This window comes from Panthera uncia, chromosome B1 (assembly GCF_023721935.1).
Source record: "Panthera uncia isolate 11264 chromosome B1, Puncia_PCG_1.0, whole genome shotgun sequence".
NCBI lineage: Eukaryota > Metazoa > Chordata > Mammalia > Carnivora > Felidae > Panthera > Panthera uncia.
Genome location: NC_064811.1, coordinates 6,980,456 through 7,000,177, shown reverse-complemented (window position 1 = coordinate 7,000,177; position 19,722 = coordinate 6,980,456). Strand labels below are relative to the sequence as shown.

Genomic DNA, 19,722 nt, shown 5'->3' with positions numbered 1-19,722 from the left:
CCTTCAGGGGAAAACGGCAAAGGCAAAGTTGTTCTGTTTGTTGTTTTGTTTTATTTAGCTCATTCTCTGCATAGACTACAAATGCATATAGCTATTTCCAAACACTCTTTTTCAAGTAGGACTCTTTAAATATTCAAGCAAGGCACTCGGAGTTGAAATATAATAAATCCGTTGCCACAGTATAATGAAAAATTTATAATCACTCAATACTATTATGTAAACTACACACACCAAGCGATAGAAAATGCTGAGAATGGTTATTTTCTTTTCTCAAGTATGTTCTTACTATTTTGATCCATGTTGGAAAGACAGTTACGGCCATTTCAGTAATAAGTCTCTATTGCTTCACTATAGGTTAAAATAAAGTTTTAAAAGTACTTTTTAAACATTACAATAGCACTTTTAGCTTTCTCTTGGTTAGGATTTGCCTGGCATACAGTTTCCATCTCATTAGTGACTGCTGTCATATATAACTGTACATTACTGGAATTTTTAAACCATTCTGCATCTAATTTATAAATGCTTTGTTTACACTTTTGATATTTATTGTGATTACTAATCTTTTAGATCGGTTTTTATATTATTTTGTGCCTTCTATTTGCCCTACTCTTTTTGACTGTTTCTTTTCTTGCCAGAGAGTGGGTTCATCTCTTAATTCCCCTCCCTTTCTCTCCTTTGGAAGTCACACATTCCAATTCTACTCTTCCAAGGTGACCTTTAACATTTTAAATAAAAGAATGTTTGGATTTTCAAAATCTGAAGTTCATATCCTTTTCCCAAGCAATACAAGAAACTCAGAATGCCCTAATTCTAATGGTATGGATTCTGCACTATTTGGAAGTTCAAATTCGTTACTTACAAAATTTGAAAATCAGAGATGTCTGTAGCATGATTCCTATTTTTAAGGTCATAAATTGGTGGGTGAAATTAACTTACTATGACGAATATAATTTAAATATTAAGTGATCAAACATTTTTCAACAAACATTTTTGTACACCTAATTCCCTATAGCAAACATTCTTGGTCTTAACATTAAAAGCCACAATCCTTGGAACCATTAAAATAGGACATAAAATGCTCCAGAAGTACTCTGTTCTTCTTCATAAACTTAGAGAGAAATTCAGCTTTTTGATGACAAGAAGCAGAATAAATACACATATAACCTAAATGTTACAGTAACTGGCATGTAAATATTTGCTGACATTATATCTAGTATTTTGTTTCAAAAATGTACTGTCAAAAGTATCCCACTTTTTCAAAGTTCTTGTTCAGCTGCTAACCAGAACTATAACTTTAGTTATATTTTGTAGACTGAATTAAGACTATACAGCTTATAATTCTGCTTCACACCAATCACCTTTCTTCCATGTTATATTATTGCTGTCCACTATTCCATTTCATATTGTTTTCATATTCTCAAGGCTTTATGATTTTTATACAGTTAATCCTTGCTTAAAGTTACTAACGTATTTACAAATACCTTTGCTTAGTGTTTCTCCTAACACTTAACTCCTTCCTTGTGGCTCTGATTTCATCTTTTATTAGTGTTTATGGGAATGCCATGCAGTGAAAATATATTATTTTCATTGAAGTATAAGGAGGAAATACCACATTAAACCTTGACAAGTGGTAGTATCTTAAAACTTAGGTACCACATGAAATCTAAACCCTTTCAGTGAACTTTTTGTATGGTTACTTTAAAATCCATTGGTCTACCTTGCTCTTTTAAAGAATCTTCTATCCAGGCATGATTTTGTAGCATTGTGCATTGGTCACTTGGAAAATGATTCTCAGACCTGAGCAGATCTTTCCAGTGTTAACACATTTTATTACATAATAGTTTATTAAATCACATTTGCAAGTAACACCACCAGTCTCATCAGACAGGTCTAACTGTTGTGTATGGTGTTATACAACAGTGGTAGATACAAGTGTTTCCAAATTCCAGTTTTCACTAGGAAAGTCTAATTTTATAATTGGCAGCAAATACTGCCAGTTGTTTTCCACAAAGTGACAGCCTCCCTTGGTTCATTTTCTAATAAAATACCTACCAAATGCCTAGTCTGAATAACCATATTTTATCTGTTAGTCATTCTTTTAGGTTAAAAAAGTGATATTCCAATAAAATAAAAAGTTATTCCTTCATGTTTAAAAAAAATACCATTTTCCAAGTTGAGAACAAGCTTGGCTTGTTTCAGAAACTGAACAGAATTCGTTATGACCAGAACAGAGTAGACAATGTGGGATGGATGGATGGGTAGATAAGATTATTCAGGCCTTATTGACAGAAGTAAAACATTTGGAATTTATTTCAGGTGTAAAGGAAAGCATGTAAGCATTTTTGCCAGGAGGAGTAGCAAAGTCAGAATTACATTTTTTTTTTAAGATTACTCCAAATGTGGAGCACCTGGGTGGCTCAGTCAGTTAAGCGTCCAACTCTTGATTTCGGCTCGGGTCATGATCTCATGGTACATGGGTTGGAGCCCCTCATTGGGCTCTGTGCTGATAGTGTGGATCTTGCTTGGAATTCTCTCTCAGTCTCTTTCTCTGCCCTCCCCTGCTCACTTCCTCTCTCTCTCAAAACAATAATAATAATAAATAAACTAATAAATTTTTTTTAAAAAAGATTGTTCCAGATGCCCTAGAGAGAAAGGGGCAAGAGAACTGAAGCAAGAGAACAGTCCAGAGGAGATCACCCTCCGGAGTGAGAGGACAGTGGCGTAGACCAACAAGGTGGCCCCAGGCACAGGAAGGAGTGATGAGTTCCAGCTCCTGGTTGGAAGGAGGCAGCGTGAGACGATAACAAAATCATATTTGTGTGTGAATTTCCTTTTCAGATAATAAACACAGCACCCAGTTCCATCCTCCCCAGAGATGTCAGTCTCCAGCCCGCTATGGCCCTCAGGAAACTTTGCCGCACTATAAAAACACAGGCTGGAGAAAACCTTTCCCCACAAGTTCTGATGAAAAGGTAAAACAGATACTTCTCTGCAGTGTCTTTCTAGATAAACCTAAGCATCTAAAGAGAGCTTTATTGAACAATACCTAGAAGGAGATCATCATGACCAGCTTTAATTTGTTTCCCCTTCTGGCTACATATTACTGGCTTTTAATATTTTCTACGGGCTAATAATATTTCATATTGCTCTTTTACCAGTCTTTAATTTGCACACTCTCTGATTCTCAAAGTGGCTTTTTCTTTTATTACTCAAAAAAAAAGAGATATCTAGCACTGTGTTTTATACTTACTAACTGTTCAATAATCTTTCAGGACTAACAGGGATTTATATGCTACAACCCTTTTTCTTTTTTTTTTTTTTTAATGTTTATTTATTTTGAGAGAGACAGAGTGTGTGTGACAGGGGAGAGACAGAGAGAAAGGGAGACAGAGAATCCCAAGCAGGCTCTGTATTTGTCAGCACAGATCCTGATGTGGGGCTTGAACTCACGAACTGTAAGATCATGACCTCAGCTGAAATCAAGAGTCGGATGCCTAACCGATGGAGCCACCCAGGCACACCTGCAATTCTTTTTCCAATAAAAGACCCACATGTCATATACTCATTTCATTTGAACAGTCCAACAACTATTTTTTGAGCACTTATTATATGCCACACAATATGCTAGAGGATATGGTCTGTGCCCAGAGGAGACGCAGAGCAGGGAAATATGCTAAGAGATAATAGATGTACTCTCATTAGTCCTTCATCTATTTCCTGGTCTCTTTCTAAAATATTCCCCATCCCTATGATCTTCTTGGACCACACTGCACTTAACATTTACTACATGGAAAGCGGGGCGTCAAAACGTTCTTTGTAGCTTCCATGCCCTTCCCTAAATTACCTGGTAACATTACTTACTAAAGGCTTTCACTTATGAGGCACAGAAGGATATGCTTCTTCTGGGTCTCCATCCTGCATCCCCATGTGCTTGGGATCCTGCTATGGAGCTTGCAAAAGGTTTGAAGCAGAAGCAGAGCATCCAAGATACTCTGGTCCATTCCTATAATCCCCACGGTACCCTAACGGTCTTTTGTGGTCCTTGTATTAATTTCTACCTTAATTTCTACAAAAGGTCCCCATACCCTTAAGTTAGACTTTGGGAAACTTTTGCACAGACTACCGTTACTTCCCCTTTTTATGTATCTGGCTTCCTTTCCCTCTTTCATCTGCTTCAGGAGCACAGGAATCCCTGAGTTCTCTCCAAAATCACACCCCTCCCAGAGCCTGGGCTCCCACACGCATGGGGGAGGCTTGCAGTGGATCAGGACTTCCGTGATGGCCAACAATTTCAATCCACCTTTACAATTTGTGACCTACCCGTGTATGACCAATAATAATGTTCACTTATTAGTATTCTTTATATAGTTGACTCTTTTTCCACTTTGTATCGCTGCTCTAAATAGAAAACCAGTGTCACATACCATGGAGAGGAAGTGACCTTAAAACTAATTGCAGCATTCTACTTCTGAGTATATATGCCCCAAAGAGCTGAAGGCGGGGACTCGGACAGATATTTGTACACCCATGTTCACAGAGGCATTTTTCATAAAAAAGCCAAGAGGTGGAAACAATCCAAATGACCACCATATATATATATATATATATATATATATATATATATATATATATAACAGTTATAGAGAGAGAGAGAGAGAAAGAGAGAGAAAGAACGGTTCTAAAAAGAATGAAATTCCCATACATGCTACAACATAGATGAACCTTCAAAACATCATGCTAAGTGAAAGAAGCCAGACACAAGAGAATAAATCCATGAAATCCACTGCTATGAGGGCAGAATAGGCAAATTCATAGAGATGAGGTAGAATGGCCGTGGCCAGGGGCTGGGAGGTGAGGGGGCAGGGGGGAGACGGGGAGCTGTTTAATCTGTCTAGAACTTCAATTCGGGATGATGACAAAGTGTTGCAGGGAGACAATGGTGATGGTTGCAAAGCAACGAGAATGTACTCAGTGTCACTGCATTATATAGTTAAAATGGTTTAAATAGTGAATCTGATGCTATGTGTATTTTGCCACATTTTTAAAGTCCTTTTAACTCAAACAGAACAAAGCCATTAAATTATAGCAAGATCTCTTCACTCGCTGGTAGCTGTCAGCATAAGGATGGTTCTTCTGTTACTGGGGAGGTTAGAAATGCCAGAGAGATATTAAGGACATACTAGAACAAGAAGGAAACATCCCTCTTGAATTATCCAAAGGTCTAAAAAGACAACTGAAGGGGCTGCTTCTCCCCCAGGCATTTCTGACTTATTTAAGGCTGTGTTTGAGTCCCACCTAAACTCACCGGCCAGCACTCATGACCACACCTGGACAAATAAGACCATAAAATCTCTAAGTGCTTCCAGTTCGAAAAAGTAAATAAAATCAGAATAGATGAAATGCACTGAGCCCTGCTAAGCCCCTGAACTGGCTGACAAGCCTTCCAGAAGCAGCAGACCACTCTGTACGCTGGGAGCTCACACTTCTGAGGCAGATGGGGCTCTCAGGCTCCTTTCTTTCTGGATGGAGCCTGTCACATGGCTTGGCAGGAGGGGAGCAGAGCTGGTCCTGCCTCTGGACCTTCCCAGTACCCACTCCCCACTGGGGGTAGGCACTCCATAAGGGAACTTATTCCAAAGGGGGTCTCAAATAAGAGATGACTTTGATCCCCAACTTGATGGAAGAGAATGGCAGGGCTGGGTGAGAGGAAAGGGGAAGGAGGGGGAGGGGGGGGTTTCCGGGCAGCAGGGCTGGCTCGTGCCAAGCCCTGAAGCTGTGTATGTCCAGGGAGCAGCAAACACATCTGGCTGGCCTGACCACGTCCTCATACTGGAGGGTGGTAACCAATGAGGTTGCACAGTTGGGCTAGAGTTAGCTCACGCCTCTCCCACCACGCACGCTTGGTGCACCCATTGTTGTATGTGCTGGGAGGACCAGAGGCGCTGAGACAACAAAGACCTGGCCCTTGCCGACCACGTAACAGGTGCCGACTTCCTGAGCCTGCTCCGTCCAGACACGCCTACGACACAGGATTGTGGCAGGGACGGATTGGGATAATGAATGAAGAATGGCCTTGGAGATGCTGGACTCATGCAGGGGATTGTTTGATGTTATTATCCTTGGATCCCAGTACAGGAATTGCAGATCTATGGCACAGCTCTCTGACCTCCCTTCCTTCTGTTGTGGTGCATTTTACAATCAGAATAACTCAATTGGCACAATAATGTATCATGGTACAGGGAGAAAGCCGGACAGACTCAGGCCTACCACCTGTGACTTGAAGCGAGTGCTATAAAGATGCTCTCAGTCTGCACCTTTCCTTTCCTTCCCCTGCTTTTTTAAGCTTTTTTTTTTGTTTGTTGTTGAGAGAGAGAGAGAGATAGAGAGAGGGAGGGAGAGAATGAGTGGGGCAGGGGCCGAGAGAGAGGGGGAGAGGATTCCAAGGAGGCTCCAAGCGGTCAGCACGGGACCCAACGCAGGGCTCCATCCTACAAACCGTGAGACCATGACCTGAGCGGAGATCGAGAGTCGGATGCTTAACTGACTCAGCCAGCCAGACACCCCTCCCCTGCTGTTTCTACAAGGACTAGGCCCGCACTGGCTTCACCAACGATACGCATCCAACCTTAATCAGCTTCCGCAGGTGCAGACTCACAACACAGTGGTAGAGATTTCTTATCCATGTTGAGCGTGGTGCCGAAGGGCCTTCCTCAACACCTGGGGTGAAATGTCCGGCTCCTTTTGATGGCAGACGGACTCTGTGTTGCCAGTTTCGTAATTCCTAAGCCGTAGTTACCTTTCCTGTGTCCGTCTCCAGATCCAGGGATGGAATTTTTGTAGTGCGTGTTTGCTATAAATCGAACTGTGATTTGGCACGGGTGGAATGAAAGTACACTTGAGGTAATTGATTACTTAAAATTAATACTTCCTTTTGACCCTAAACTATTCGTCATTTCACCTGCACCGCAGGATGTCCAGCAAAGCAACTGGTACGTTGGAGAGCACAGTCGCCAGGCAGTGGAAGAGGCATTAAGGAGGGAGAACAAGGTAACGCCTGCTGGAAAGCCCACCTCCCTGTGTCTGCTGCCCTCCTACGGTCTTCTGACACTGCTCTGATGCACCGGCCTGTATCTCTCGGTGCTCAGGAGGTTGTCATTAAAAGGGGGACTCAGCTGTGTCACCGATTAGTCGTGACTGCCTCTAATTCCAAAACGTCTTTCGGTCCAGTTTTTATTATTATTATCATTATTATTGTTAAGTGAGAACAGTAAAAGCAGCCCTTGATTTGGGAGATCAAATGTGGAAGCTGGGGTGTAAATGGAGGTCACCATGGAAGGTGCCTTCCTTCTGCTTTCTTCCAAGTTCATCTCGTTACCAAAGGTCTGCCCAAGGTACAGGTGAATCTTTATGTCTCCTGTCTTCAGGAAAGGTGCAAGGATCATGAATGCTGTGATAGTCAGGATACAATAGGTGATGCTGTACTAACCACCCAAGATCTCAGTCGCTTAGCACAGCAAGATAATTCTTGCTCACGTTCCTGGGCTAGAACGGTTGGTGGGTTGACCCAGGCTGGTGAAGACCACAACTCGGTGTGTGCTCCCACCAGTCACATGCTGGCTCTTACCACAGCCTCTCAAAAGGAACATTTATCTCTGCTCACGCTTCCTTGGCCAAAGCAATTCATACAGCCAGGTCTACCTTCCAAGAGGATGGGGAAGGACAACCCCTTTTGACCAAAAGGAGAGGGGCACTGAAACACTTATGAGCAGATCAAATGACCACCACAACCATCATCACAAATAGCAAATAGTTATTAAGCAACTATTCTACTATGGGCAGAGAGCCCTACTTGATTGTGAGACTATCTCAAAAGTGATAGGGTCTCAAGAGTGATGCCACATTGAAACCTCTCCCCTGCTAACCAGTACAATGCTTGGTGTTGAATGAGGAAATACAAAAATGAACACATTCATTCATTAGTAAATGGGTCAGTAAATGACAGGTCCCCAATAAATTTCAATAAAATGTAGCTCTCAGGATTGATACTGTAAAATTAAACAAGATAAATCATATATAAGTTTCTCGGGTAAATAGAATAATGCCCCCGACAAGAGGCCCACATCCTAATCCCCAGAACCTGTGAATACATCACCTTACATAGAAAAAGGAATTCGCAGAAGTGATTAAATTAGGAGTCTTGAGATGGGGACACTATCTTGTATTATCTGAGTGGATTCAATGTAATCACAAGAATCCTATAAGACGAGGTAGGAATGTCAAAGTCAGACGTAGAGGCCGTGAGTCAAGGACCCCTGGCAGCCTCTGGAAGCCGGAAAAGGCAAGGAAATGCATTCTTCCTGAGAACCTCTAGAAGGAACCCAGCCCTGTGACCCCTAGATTTTAGCCTGGAAAAACCCATGTCAGAATTCAACCTCCAGAACTGGAGGAGAATCCATTGTTTTAGTCCACAAAGGTCATGGTCATTTGTTACAGCAGCAGTAGGAAATTAAATGGTTGCTAACATAGTCTCCTGAACCTATTAGAAATAATTGGAACTATCTGATTGGCTAGGTGAGGAAACTGAGGCTAAACCAAGGTGTTGGTTGTAAAGGAAAAAGCGGCAGAACCTGTATTCAAGATCAGCGCTCTCTTCACAAAATCACAACTGCCTCTAGGAGCCATTTATAGTTCTTTACATTCAAATGGGGAGCCATAGGTGATGCCTTGGCTACAGGGGCCTCCCTTCCCTGTCCCTGGGGAATCCCACCATGGCTGACAGCTGCTGGGTATATGTGGGAACAGGCTGCCAACTCCGACCTTGCCTCTTCTTCTTGGCTATCAGTACCCAATGAGCCACTGTGCTCTCTGAGCCTGTCTCCCACCAGAAAAATTACTCTTAAAGACCTGCTTCCAGGAGCCGCTGCGTGGATGGTTCTAGAAGAACAACGTATACATCACATAACGTCCTTCCAGAAATATCTGGGCACTCCGGCAAAGCTCCTTTTGCTTCCCTTCTGCCTCCTCCCACAAAAGCACTGAGAAAAGAGAATCTCAGTTGGATAACTGCATATTTTCCTGTTCTGTTGGTCTCCGTTTTGTCAAAACGTGTTTCCAATTAATGACAGATAATTTCATTTAAGTTGCAAGATTGCCCAGATTCACTGTGACAAACTCATTGCAGAAGTTAAAATGATAAATCCAAAAATAGTGATGTGTCTTGGCCTCCTCTCCCTTTCTGATCTTGGGCAGTGTTCTGTGCTCGAATGTTAAGGCTTCAATTACGGCTGAAGGTTTGAGGCCGAACAAGTTCCAGAAAATTCCTCAATCCCACTTCATGTACTCAGAGGCTGATTCATTTAAAGAGCAAAGATTTGGGCTTAGCTTTTAGGTACTCTACTAATTAGCCGTGATGCATTCGTGGATTCACTTAAGCAATTAGACTCTATTTCCCTTACCTGTAAAATAGGAAGAAAATAACTTCTCACGCTTTATGTAAACACCGCGTGAAATAATGTGTGTAACATGCTTAGCGTCTTGAGAGCGAGTCTCGATAAACCTTAGCTACCAGCATTATCACGTCACTAGTTTTTTTAGCATTATTTATAAATTTAATATACTAATAGTATTATTACATAATATTACAAGCATTGTTATCAAGATCTATAATACTATATTAGTTACCTGTAATATAGTTATAGATCTATAGATATAAAACATAGTCTGCATAGAGATAATTATATGTAACAGTCATAGGCATAAATTATTATATAGATCTATCTCTATAAAAAATAGTTAAGTGTTGCACCCATCTAATTAGATGTAGCCTAATAGATCATTTGTACTCATCTCCGTAAGAATCTGTGCAATTACAGCTAGAGACTTTTCAGTATTTGTCATCGTATAAAAGACAGCACGTAACCACAAAACCAAGTCTTGTAGGTGTGTTTCTGTTCGGGAGAATCGCTCCATTTCCTACCCATTTATGTCCAGACAGACGTTCATCCTGAGCAATTCCCCAGGATATACCTGGTCCCTGCAGTTTGCCTCTTCGCAGCCCTCCAGCCGTTTCACGCTAATGGACCTTTTTTTGGAAATTCTCCGTCTCCTCCCTTGGCTTCTGTCATACAGAAGCTTCTGGGTTTCCTCCTATCTCCCAGATATCTTCTTAATCCTTTTTTGCATCCCCTCTTTCTTCCCCTGCACCTGCCTTCCCTTCACCTGAGGCTATGTTATCCCCTCCCTCACATATCTACTTGTGCTATCAATGACTGACGCCCCACCTCTCTTTTGGGGACCCTTGCCCTATATTGACATCTCCCGACCAGAGGCCCCACTTATTATGCTAAAAGCCTCTCCTGCTAAAGCCTGCAGTGGCTCCCACTGTCTCTACAATAACACCTGAGCATCAGGCAGAAGAGGAAAGATGCGAACATGGGCAGGAGAAGGAAGCCCCTCTGGGAGGGGAGGTGGAGGGCTACTCCCTGCAGCTGGGGCGGCCTGGGAAAATGCTGAGTTCCCAAAAGCAAGACAGTGCCCTTGAGAAACAGTGGCTTGGCTGAAGCCGAGATTCAGGAAACAAAATCCCCAAGACAGGTCGGTGCATCTATCCATTGAACATCATACTAAGGTTGTAGGCATGGCATAGAGGACAGTCGGGGACGGTGGGAGATTTGGAAGAAGGGGATGTCATAATCTGACAGGTATAGTTTTCAGACGAGATCGGGCGCATTCAGGGTGGTATGACTGTAGACAGACGGGTATAGTTTTCAGAAAACAAGACCCCTTGAACATATTGACATTCGATAAATACTCATTAAATTAAACTGAACCAAAGACCTGTTTGCCAGAAAGAAAGCCATTTGGGAACTTCATAAGCACAAGTGTCACTCTTGCCACCACTGTTGGGGTGGGGTTCTGGCTTGCCTGACAAGAGGCCATTCTTCCTTCTGCTTCAGGATGGCACTTTCTTGGTCCGAGACTGTTCCACGAAATCCAGGGCAGAACCCTACGTTTTGGTGGTGTTTTATGGGAACAGAGTCTACAACGTGAAAATCCGTTTCCTGGAGAAGAATCAGCAGTTTGCCCTGGGGACAGGACTCAGGGGAGACGAGGTGGGTATAACCTGACAGCTTCCCTTTTCCAGACCAACGACAGCAAGGGGGTAAGTTGGGGGATGCTGGCCAAGCCATCAGTCGGTCGCATCCCCACGCCTGCTGGGATAGGAGAAAAGAGCGCCGCCCTGGAGGTGGAGACTGTAATTCCCTTCCAGCCCCTTCTACAAGCATCCCTGCCCACCTTACGCTTCAGCCCTTGGGGCCCCAGCCAATCCTGACCATTCCTGCACCCTCACAAGGCTCTGGCCCATTAAAGAAAACTCACTTTGCAGGACACATCTCAGTTCTGCCTCTCGGGAGGCCTCCTCTGAAGCCTGTGTCAGTGTTAAGGCCACATTCCTTCCCCGCCCCAGGGCCAAATTCCCAGCGCAGACATCCTGACAACATCCGCCTGCATTAGGAACCCTTAGGTTTGTGTCTCCAAATTGAATGTGAGTTCCATCACAGTATTCAGGGCCATGTTGAGCATGCCCCACATCAGTACGGATCTGCTGGTAGGCGGCTGGGTGAGACAGTCAATGCGGGCATTCATGGCAACTGTATAAATACAGAGAAGAAAGGAGATTGATTTGGGCTGAATGTGTTTATGGTAGTCTTGGTCTATCTGAACCACCTCACATTAACCCATAACCTCCTTGACATAACAGTTGCTCCGACCTTCGAGGTAGGGAAACTGAGTCTCAGACAGTTCCGTAAATGGCTAGAGACAAATGAAGAGTAAGTGAGAGGGCAGCTCTTCTTGGAAGGAAGGCGGGCAGGGAAGGGGATGGCAGGAAAGGTAAGGTTCAAGTTCTGAGTCGCCATTGACTAAGAATGTGAGCTCAGGCCAGTGACGTAACTTCTCTGAGATTTGGTTTCTTCAAATGTAATGTTCTTTTCTTGTCTGGACTTCTCTAATTCAGTGATTCTCGTGTAGCATCTCCAGACCTCAGTTGTATCTGTTGGTACGTATTACAGGCTGAATTTTGTCCCCCAGCTCTTCCAAATTCATATGTTGAAGACCTAACAGGTAGTGCCTCAGAATATAACTGTATTGGGGTATTTTTTTTTTTTAGTTTATTTATTTATTTTGAGAGAGAGAGAAAGAAAGCAGGGGAGGGACAGAGAAAGAGGGAGAGACAGAATCCCAAGCAGCGATATGGGGCTCGAACTCACAGACTGTGAGATCACGCCCTGAGCTGAAACCAAGCGTCAGACACAACAGACTGGAGCCACCCAGGCACCCCTGTAATTGGGTATTTAGAGCTAAGGTCTTTAAAGAGGAGATTATGGTAAAATGAGGTCATATGGGCAGGCCCAGATCCAATATGACTGGTGTCTCTACAAGAGGAGATAAGGACACAGACACGCACGGCTGTGAAGTCACAGAGAGGAGATGGCCATCTACACACCAAGCAGAGAGAAGGAACCGATGTGCCTACACCTCAATCTTGGACTCTCGGCGTCCAGATCTGTGAGACGGTACATCTCTGTTGTTCAGGCGCCCCCACCCCTCTCCATCTGTGGTACTTTGTCACAGAGGACCGAGAAAACAAATACAGCGTGAAAACAAAACTTTCACACAACTGCCCATTATTCTTTGCTAGAAATCAAAACGAGGAACATTGCTGGGGCTGCGAAAACGCATCAGGCAGGCAGGTATGTGGGAATCCTGTCGGCAGCTGCGTGAAGACTCCAGCTTATGGGCGCCTGGGTGGCTCAGGTAGTTAAGTGTCCGACTTCGGCTCAGGTCACGATCTCACGGTTTGTGGGTTCGAGCCCCACGTGGGGCTGTCTATTGTCAGCGCAGAGCCCGCTTGGGGTCCTGGCTCCCTCTCTGCCCCTCCTTCACTCGCACGCTGTCTCTCTCTCTCTCTCTCTCTCTCTCTCTCAAAAATAAGTAAACATTAAAAAAATGAATAAAAGACTCCAGCTTAAACCCAGCGTCTGACCCAGAGCCCTTTTTTAGGAATCACATGTGGCTGGAGAGTTGCAGTCAACATGGGCCTTTGCTGGAACCTGGGAAAGTTTTGACGGAAAGGAGAGCATGAGTGGATAGATAGATTAATGCATAAATCTTCTAAATACAGCCATAATAAGAGAGTATTATGGCAAAGCTAGAGAGAAGTAGCCAATCTTCCCTTTGGGATTAAGGATTAGTGACTTAACTGAACGTTAACACCGTCCGAGCCGGCCAGGGGTTTAGCAAGCCCACGGTAAGGGTTAGTTGTTATATTTTTCACTATTAATCCCGAGTCACTGTAATAACTGGGGTACAGCCCCCCTTAACTAGATGCCTGTGGTTAGTGAACATCCCGGCTCAGTTTCGCTCTGCCCTCTATCTTCTTCCAGTTCATTGAACTGCTCACATTATTTTAAAAAGCTGTCTACGACTTTTAAATGCTCGGGACACCGCCCTGAAGCGTAGGGAAATCACGCGCCCTGACGCGTGGGGCCCCTACCAGATGCCGTGTCCTTTGCTCTCTCACCTGGACCTCCAAAAACCTCTGGGAAGGACGCGTTCGTGAGCCCCTTTTACCAGACCTAAAGAGGTCACCGCTTCTTCCCCAGCATGCCACACTTTGGTCTGCCCGTAAAAGAGGAAACAGCGACCCAGGGATGGCGTTTAATCAGATTGTCAGCCAGTTCACTGCCCCAGCAGGGAAGCAGTTACCATCTGTGACAGCCCAGATTAGACCGCCAGCTTCCAGGTGAGCTGTTCCAATTACGGTCACCAAGGACCCCTCAAGGATCCAAATGCCTATTTTAAGAAAACCCTTTTTGGGTTATTCTGGAATTTTCTCCTCCCATGCATTTCCCCCAAGCAAAAGCCTCCTTTTTCCTGTGTTTATGTAACACTTACATATGTTCGCTGTGCACAGAAAGCAGCCAATGCCGTTAACAATTACGAAGTGGATCGATTTCATCCTCATGGCGACCCTGGGACTTAGGTGCCGCCAATATTTCCATTTAACAGACAGTGACACGAAGACAGAAATGTTAAGTAACCACCACCACCACCACCCCCCCTCCCGCCCCCGTCACAGCAGGTACACGGCAAGGCTGGGGTTCATTTCTCATCCTGCATAACTATTCATATGGTCTCAGATAATATCGTGACCAAACGCAAACAGTCCCCAGCCTCCTTGAAAACAGCCCAGAACGTGGGTGGAAGAATAGTTAACACTTTTCTGGAAGCTTCCTGTGTGCCAGGCACTGGGTGAGAAGTGAGACTTTACACTGGTTCTTCCTGCCCGTCCTCCCAGCGAACGGGCACTGGCACGAGGCTGGGACAGTCTAGCTTGCCCTCAGCTCCCTCCTGCACCCCTCCATGCGTGGGCACCCCCGCCTGGCTGGGGGAGACTCTCCCAGCTTTACAAAAGGAAGAAAGAAATGGACACAGTAAGGCTGTGCTGAGTGCAGGCTAGTGGCTAGCTACTTCACCTGGGGCTCGAATGAAGAATGAGGGTCTTAGTCCGACTCTGGAGGAGAAAGGTAATGAGATACAGGGACTTCAGGGACAATTTTGGTTTTGCGTGGCTGTGGGGCTGTCTTGCAAACCTTAGAATTGAACCACACATCCAATGCAGCGACGCCTGTCTCCAGGGAGTTATTACATGTAAGATGAGATGATGTAAACAGAGTGCCGAACTCATAAAGGGCAGGTGCTTCATCAGTATGGGTTTGCATCGTAAATGATCCCCCAAAGCCCCTGCATCAGGCCTGTGCGCCCGGGCAGAGGTGAGGTGCAGCTCTCCCCGGGGTGTGGGGGGCTGCAGGGGATGCCTGGACGAGGCCCCAGAAAGCGAGCACAGAAGGCGAGCAAACCCACACGCGTCTGCCAAGAATAAGCCTGGGAAGGTCCATTTTACTGCAGATTAGGTATGTGCATCATCCTGTTAGCCACGTGGCTAGAAACTCGTGTCTGAATTCAGATTTCGGAGAGACCCATCACCTTCACTCTCTGGGGCCTGTAACCAAGTACTGCAAACTTGGTGGCTTAAAACAACAGAAATGTGGAACACCTGGGTGGCTCAGGGGGTTGAGCATCCGACTTCGGCTCAGGTCATGATCTCACCACTCGTGGGTTCGAGCCCCGCATCAGGCTCTGTGCTGCCAGCTCAGAGCCTGGAGCCTGCTTCGGATTCTGTGTCTCCCTCTCTCTCTGCCCCTCCCCTGCTGACGCTCTGTCCCTCAAAAGTAAATAAACATCTTTAAAAAATGTACTCTCCTGTGATTCTGGTGGCCAGACACCTGAAATCAAAGTATCAGCGGGGCTTCTGGATGCTGAGGGAGGGATCCTTCCTTGCCCCTGTCAGCTTCCGGTGGCTCTGGGCGATCCTTGGCTCCTTGGCTTGTGGGCCACATGGCTCCGATCTCTGCCTCCGTGGTCACGCTGTCTCTTCCTCTTCTCTAAATGAATCCCCATTCTGGGGACACAGAGTCCCTGCCGGCCAGGGAGACCCTGCTAATCTGTGCCCATCTATGCATGTACCTGAGCAGGGGTGAGGCTGGAAATATTTAGCAACTGGTAGAACCCCAGCCCTGGCCAGAGAGGCACCTGCCATTAATAACCTGAGGAACTTTCATCTGCTGCCAGACATGAGCCCTGCATCTAAGTCTAGAAATCACGTTTGTCAACATCTCCGTGAAAGCTCATAGAAGGGAGCAATTTCCATCACCAGACCGTTCCCTGAAGTTTGCTTATTTATTTAGAGGGGCGAGGGGCAGAGAGAGGGAAAGAGAATCCCAAGCAGGCTCTGCACTGTCAGCACTGAACCCGACGCGGGGCTCAAGCTCACAAACCATGAGATCATGAGTGGAAATCGAGAGTCGGCAGACGCTTAACTGACTAAGCCACCCAGGTTCCCCAACCTGATAAACTTTAAAAACTAGTAGAGACAAACAATGAGCCCATGAGCTTACGGCTTCTCGTTTCTTCTGTCTGCCACTCTGCTTCTCTTTTCTTCTTTCACTCCTATGCGTGCACCCAAACAGATTTACTTACCTTTCTGGCAGTCAACCATTGCCTACAGCTGGTATATAGGCCAAACATAAGAGGTGTAAACAAATTTTTTTTTTATTTGATTTAATGTTTATTTATTTGAGAGGAGAGAGAGAGACAGAGACAGAGCGTGAGCAGGGGAGGGGCACAGAGAGAGGGAGACACTGAATCTGAAGCAGACTCCAGGCTCTGAGCTGTCAGCACAGAGCCTGATGCGTAAACAAATTTTTTAAGACCTAATATTAGGATGACATTTGCTCTCCTCCTGGAAAAAAATCATTTAATATAAAATTAAGAGCTTAATTATAATATTTTTTAAAAGTCTCTTTAATGTGTCAGTTGTGGGCCTATCACAAGGAGGAAATAATAAGAAACGATGCCTTGCTTGCTTCCTACCACTTATTAAAATTATGATTTCATATACATTGGCATCCAGGCAGTAGGTTATTAAAATAATTAATATTGACTCATGATTTCAAGACCATCCTAAAGATAGCAGGAATGAGAATATTCTGGAAGCAAGCATTTTCCCTCTGAAGATGAACACCAGGGAAGAGAAATTTCCTTTGTGCCACGTGGGGTTAACCAATGTCACCGAAGACTTCCACATGACAAGCTTGTCTTCATTACGTTTAGTTTTGCCAAACGTGAAAAAAGAGAAAACTCTGTTCTTAGTTTATAACTGGAAGTGAAACACCATAAAAAAGCCTTCCTGATGGTGTAGAAAGCATACAGTGATCGTCTATAACCCTCTCCAGTGATTTCATTGGTCTTTGTTCGTGTTCTTGGCAAACCTAGAAAGGATGAGGTCATAGGAATGACGTTTATTGAGCACTCACTGTATACACTAAGTTCTCTTCTAAACGCTATGTATGTGTCAACTCAATTAATCCTCACAATGGCCCTCAGAGGTACGTCCTGCCGTTACCATCCCTGTCCGTAGGTAAAGAAACTGAAACAGAGAGCGTAAGAAACTTGCCTGAGGTCACACAGCTAGTGAGCGGGAGAGCCCAGGTTGGAACTCAGGCACTTGGTCCCCACAGGCCCTTCACCTATGACCTCTGTAACACAACACTTGCTTTCCCCGTGTGACCCCTGGCAAAACCACCTTACCTCGGCATCAGGTAGGAACTGGTAGCTATTGAATACCTGTTAGGGGTGGACAGGTGGGTCATCTCACTGAAACCAGATACAGTAACAGGCACAGAGGGGCCAGCCACTTACAGATTTCATCAGGACTGTTTTCAGTGTGAAAAGACAGAACACAAAGTCGGATGAGCCTGGGTGGGAACACCGGAGAGCCCTGGGAACTCCATCATCAGGACAGGCAGGAACGGAGTGGATCCAGGGACTGGCCCATGTCAGGAAATTCGTCATTGCCTGCCTCTTTCCCCCATTGTGACACCTCTTTACTCCTCACACCCTCCACAAGTGGCGGGAAGGATGGGACCGCCATGGCAGTTACAGGTCTCTTGTATTTCAACTCAGAACTCCCCTGAGGAAACAGCAGTTCCCTCCCAGCCACCACATGCAGCCCCAAGGGCAGGTCCCTCTTGAGTTCCAAGCTGACTGTTTTCAGAGCACATTGTCCCTAAATGAAATTACCTATTTGCACAGGAAACTATTTTCCATCTGCCCCCACTAGAATGTAATCCCCATGAGGACCGGCACCAAGGCCATCTCATTCCTGCTGGATGTCCCGAAGGCCCGCAAACATTTCCGTGCTGGGGCACACTGGGCAGAGGGAGGAGTGTGTATGATGCTAGAACAGCATCAGAGTCATCCCCACCATGGCTCCCTCCCTTCGGGCTGTGTCGTCTCTATCCTGGTCTGTCGGCATCCGGGCTCACACGCCACTGGCAAGGTGCAGAGGGGAAAGGGCAGACTCATGTCCAGAAAAACCAGGTTCCATTCCTGGTCCTGGCCCCCTAGCTGTGTGACCTCCAAGCAGGTCAGGCCACGTCTCTGAGCTGCGGTTTCCTTAGCTCTGCATGAAGGCCGTTCCTCCTGCCCTGCTCACCTTACAGGGTTGTGGCCAAGGAGGATCGAGGGCACGCATCATCTTAAGGTGTGCAAGGCAGACTGAGCAAGCTCTTCCCACTCGTCCTCCAGTATTCCCTTTGAGAACACACCCAAACTCAGTTCAGCAGCATCACTGTCCGTGCCCCCTTGTCCTCAACATCTGTCTTCGTTCATGCTTCTTCCTGTGCGTTTAGAATCCTTAAACCTCTTGCCCCTTTATGTAGAATCACCCAGAAGGTATAGCCCGTTTCAAGTCTACATCTTCAGCAAAGCACATCCTGATTCCCTAAGCTTGAAATAATCTCGGGCCACCTAGATGGCTCAGTCGGTTCAGAGTCGGACTCTTGATCCGGGCTCAGGTCATGATCTCGTGGTTCGTGAGTTGGAGCCCCACATTGGGCTCTGTGCTGATAGCTCTGAGTCTGCCTCAGATCCTCTGTCCCCCTCTCTCTCTGCCCCTCCTCCACTTGTGCTTGCTCTCTCCCTCTCTGAAATACATAAACTTTTAAAAAAAGGAAAAGGAAAAAGAAATAATCTCACTGTCCACAGCCCTTTACCCGTGTACCTCCAGAAACATCAACATGTGAAGGTCTGCTATCACCTCGGTGTTTCACAAGAAGCCCTGGGAAGGAAGGGACATTGGCTAACAGCTACCAGCACCCTGAGGCCAGCTCTATTCCTTCTGATTACCCCAGGACTCCTTGGAACAGAGGGGTTTCCAGGAGGGAAGCTCACTGAGGCCTTCTGACCAATTTACGAAGTGAAGGTCAAGCCCTGACCCGCTCACTCTTGGTCTCCCCAAGCACCCTGCTCTCCCTTGTTACTTTATCATTTTTATCTCTCTTCCTTCCAGAGCTGGCTCTCCCCATTCTTTAAAAAAAAAAAAAAAAAAAAAAAAAACACTTTATGACACACCTTCACAATTCAAAATATATATATATAATAATATAGATATATTATATATATTATATATATAATCTATATATAATCTAGATATAATATAGTAATATATATAATATATTATATATATATATATATATATATATAAATTGAATTAACTTCTTCTCTAACTAAAATGAAGCATCTAATTCTGTGCTTTAACCCACAGACACAAAAGATATTTACATTTTCATTAACTTTCTTTTCTGTGTTTCAGAAGTTTAATTCGGTGGAAGACATGATCGAACACTACAAGTATTTTCCCATCGTACTAATTGACGGGAAAGATAGAACTGGGATCCACAGGGTGCAATGCTACCTAACACAGCCGCTCCCCTTCAGCAGATGCTTCTCGCCGTGGTAGCCTGGGCTCTGTGTTCTCTCCGGTTCAGGGGATCCGATGCCTCCACCCATTTTCCAATGATTTCAAAAGATGACGTTCTGTGGCTTCGAGGGATCACTTCTTTGACCTCGGAGAAAAAGAAAAACCTTTTACCATGGAAACTGGAAACTCAATCTCGGTTTCGAAAGTTCAAGCCACAGAAGAAATATCTATAAGAAGCAAAAAAATAAAAACTGGCTTTTAAAAGCGTATCATCTAAAGAGAAAACTGTAAATGTGGTCCTCGTGCCTATGTTACAGATGAGAAATAAAGGTGACAAG

At 44.9% G+C, this 19,722-nt stretch overlaps 1 protein-coding gene across 1 annotated transcript in view; it reads left to right on the top strand.

Annotated features, from left to right (window-relative positions):
- The window catches only part of CLNK (cytokine dependent hematopoietic cell linker), a 122,049-nt gene extending 102,531 nt beyond the window's left edge, over window positions 1-19,518 (top strand). The window contains exons 19-22 of the mRNA XM_049632627.1: window positions 2,839-2,972; window positions 6,970-7,047; window positions 10,956-11,111; window positions 19,277-19,518. Of these exons, the coding sequence (XP_049488584.1) occupies window positions 2,839-2,972; window positions 6,970-7,047; window positions 10,956-11,111; window positions 19,277-19,423 (515 nt within the window). The 3' untranslated portion in view covers window positions 19,424-19,518. The remainder of the gene's footprint in view (window positions 1-2,838; window positions 2,973-6,969; window positions 7,048-10,955; window positions 11,112-19,276) is intronic.
- Window positions 19,519-19,722: the final 204 nt, after the last annotated feature.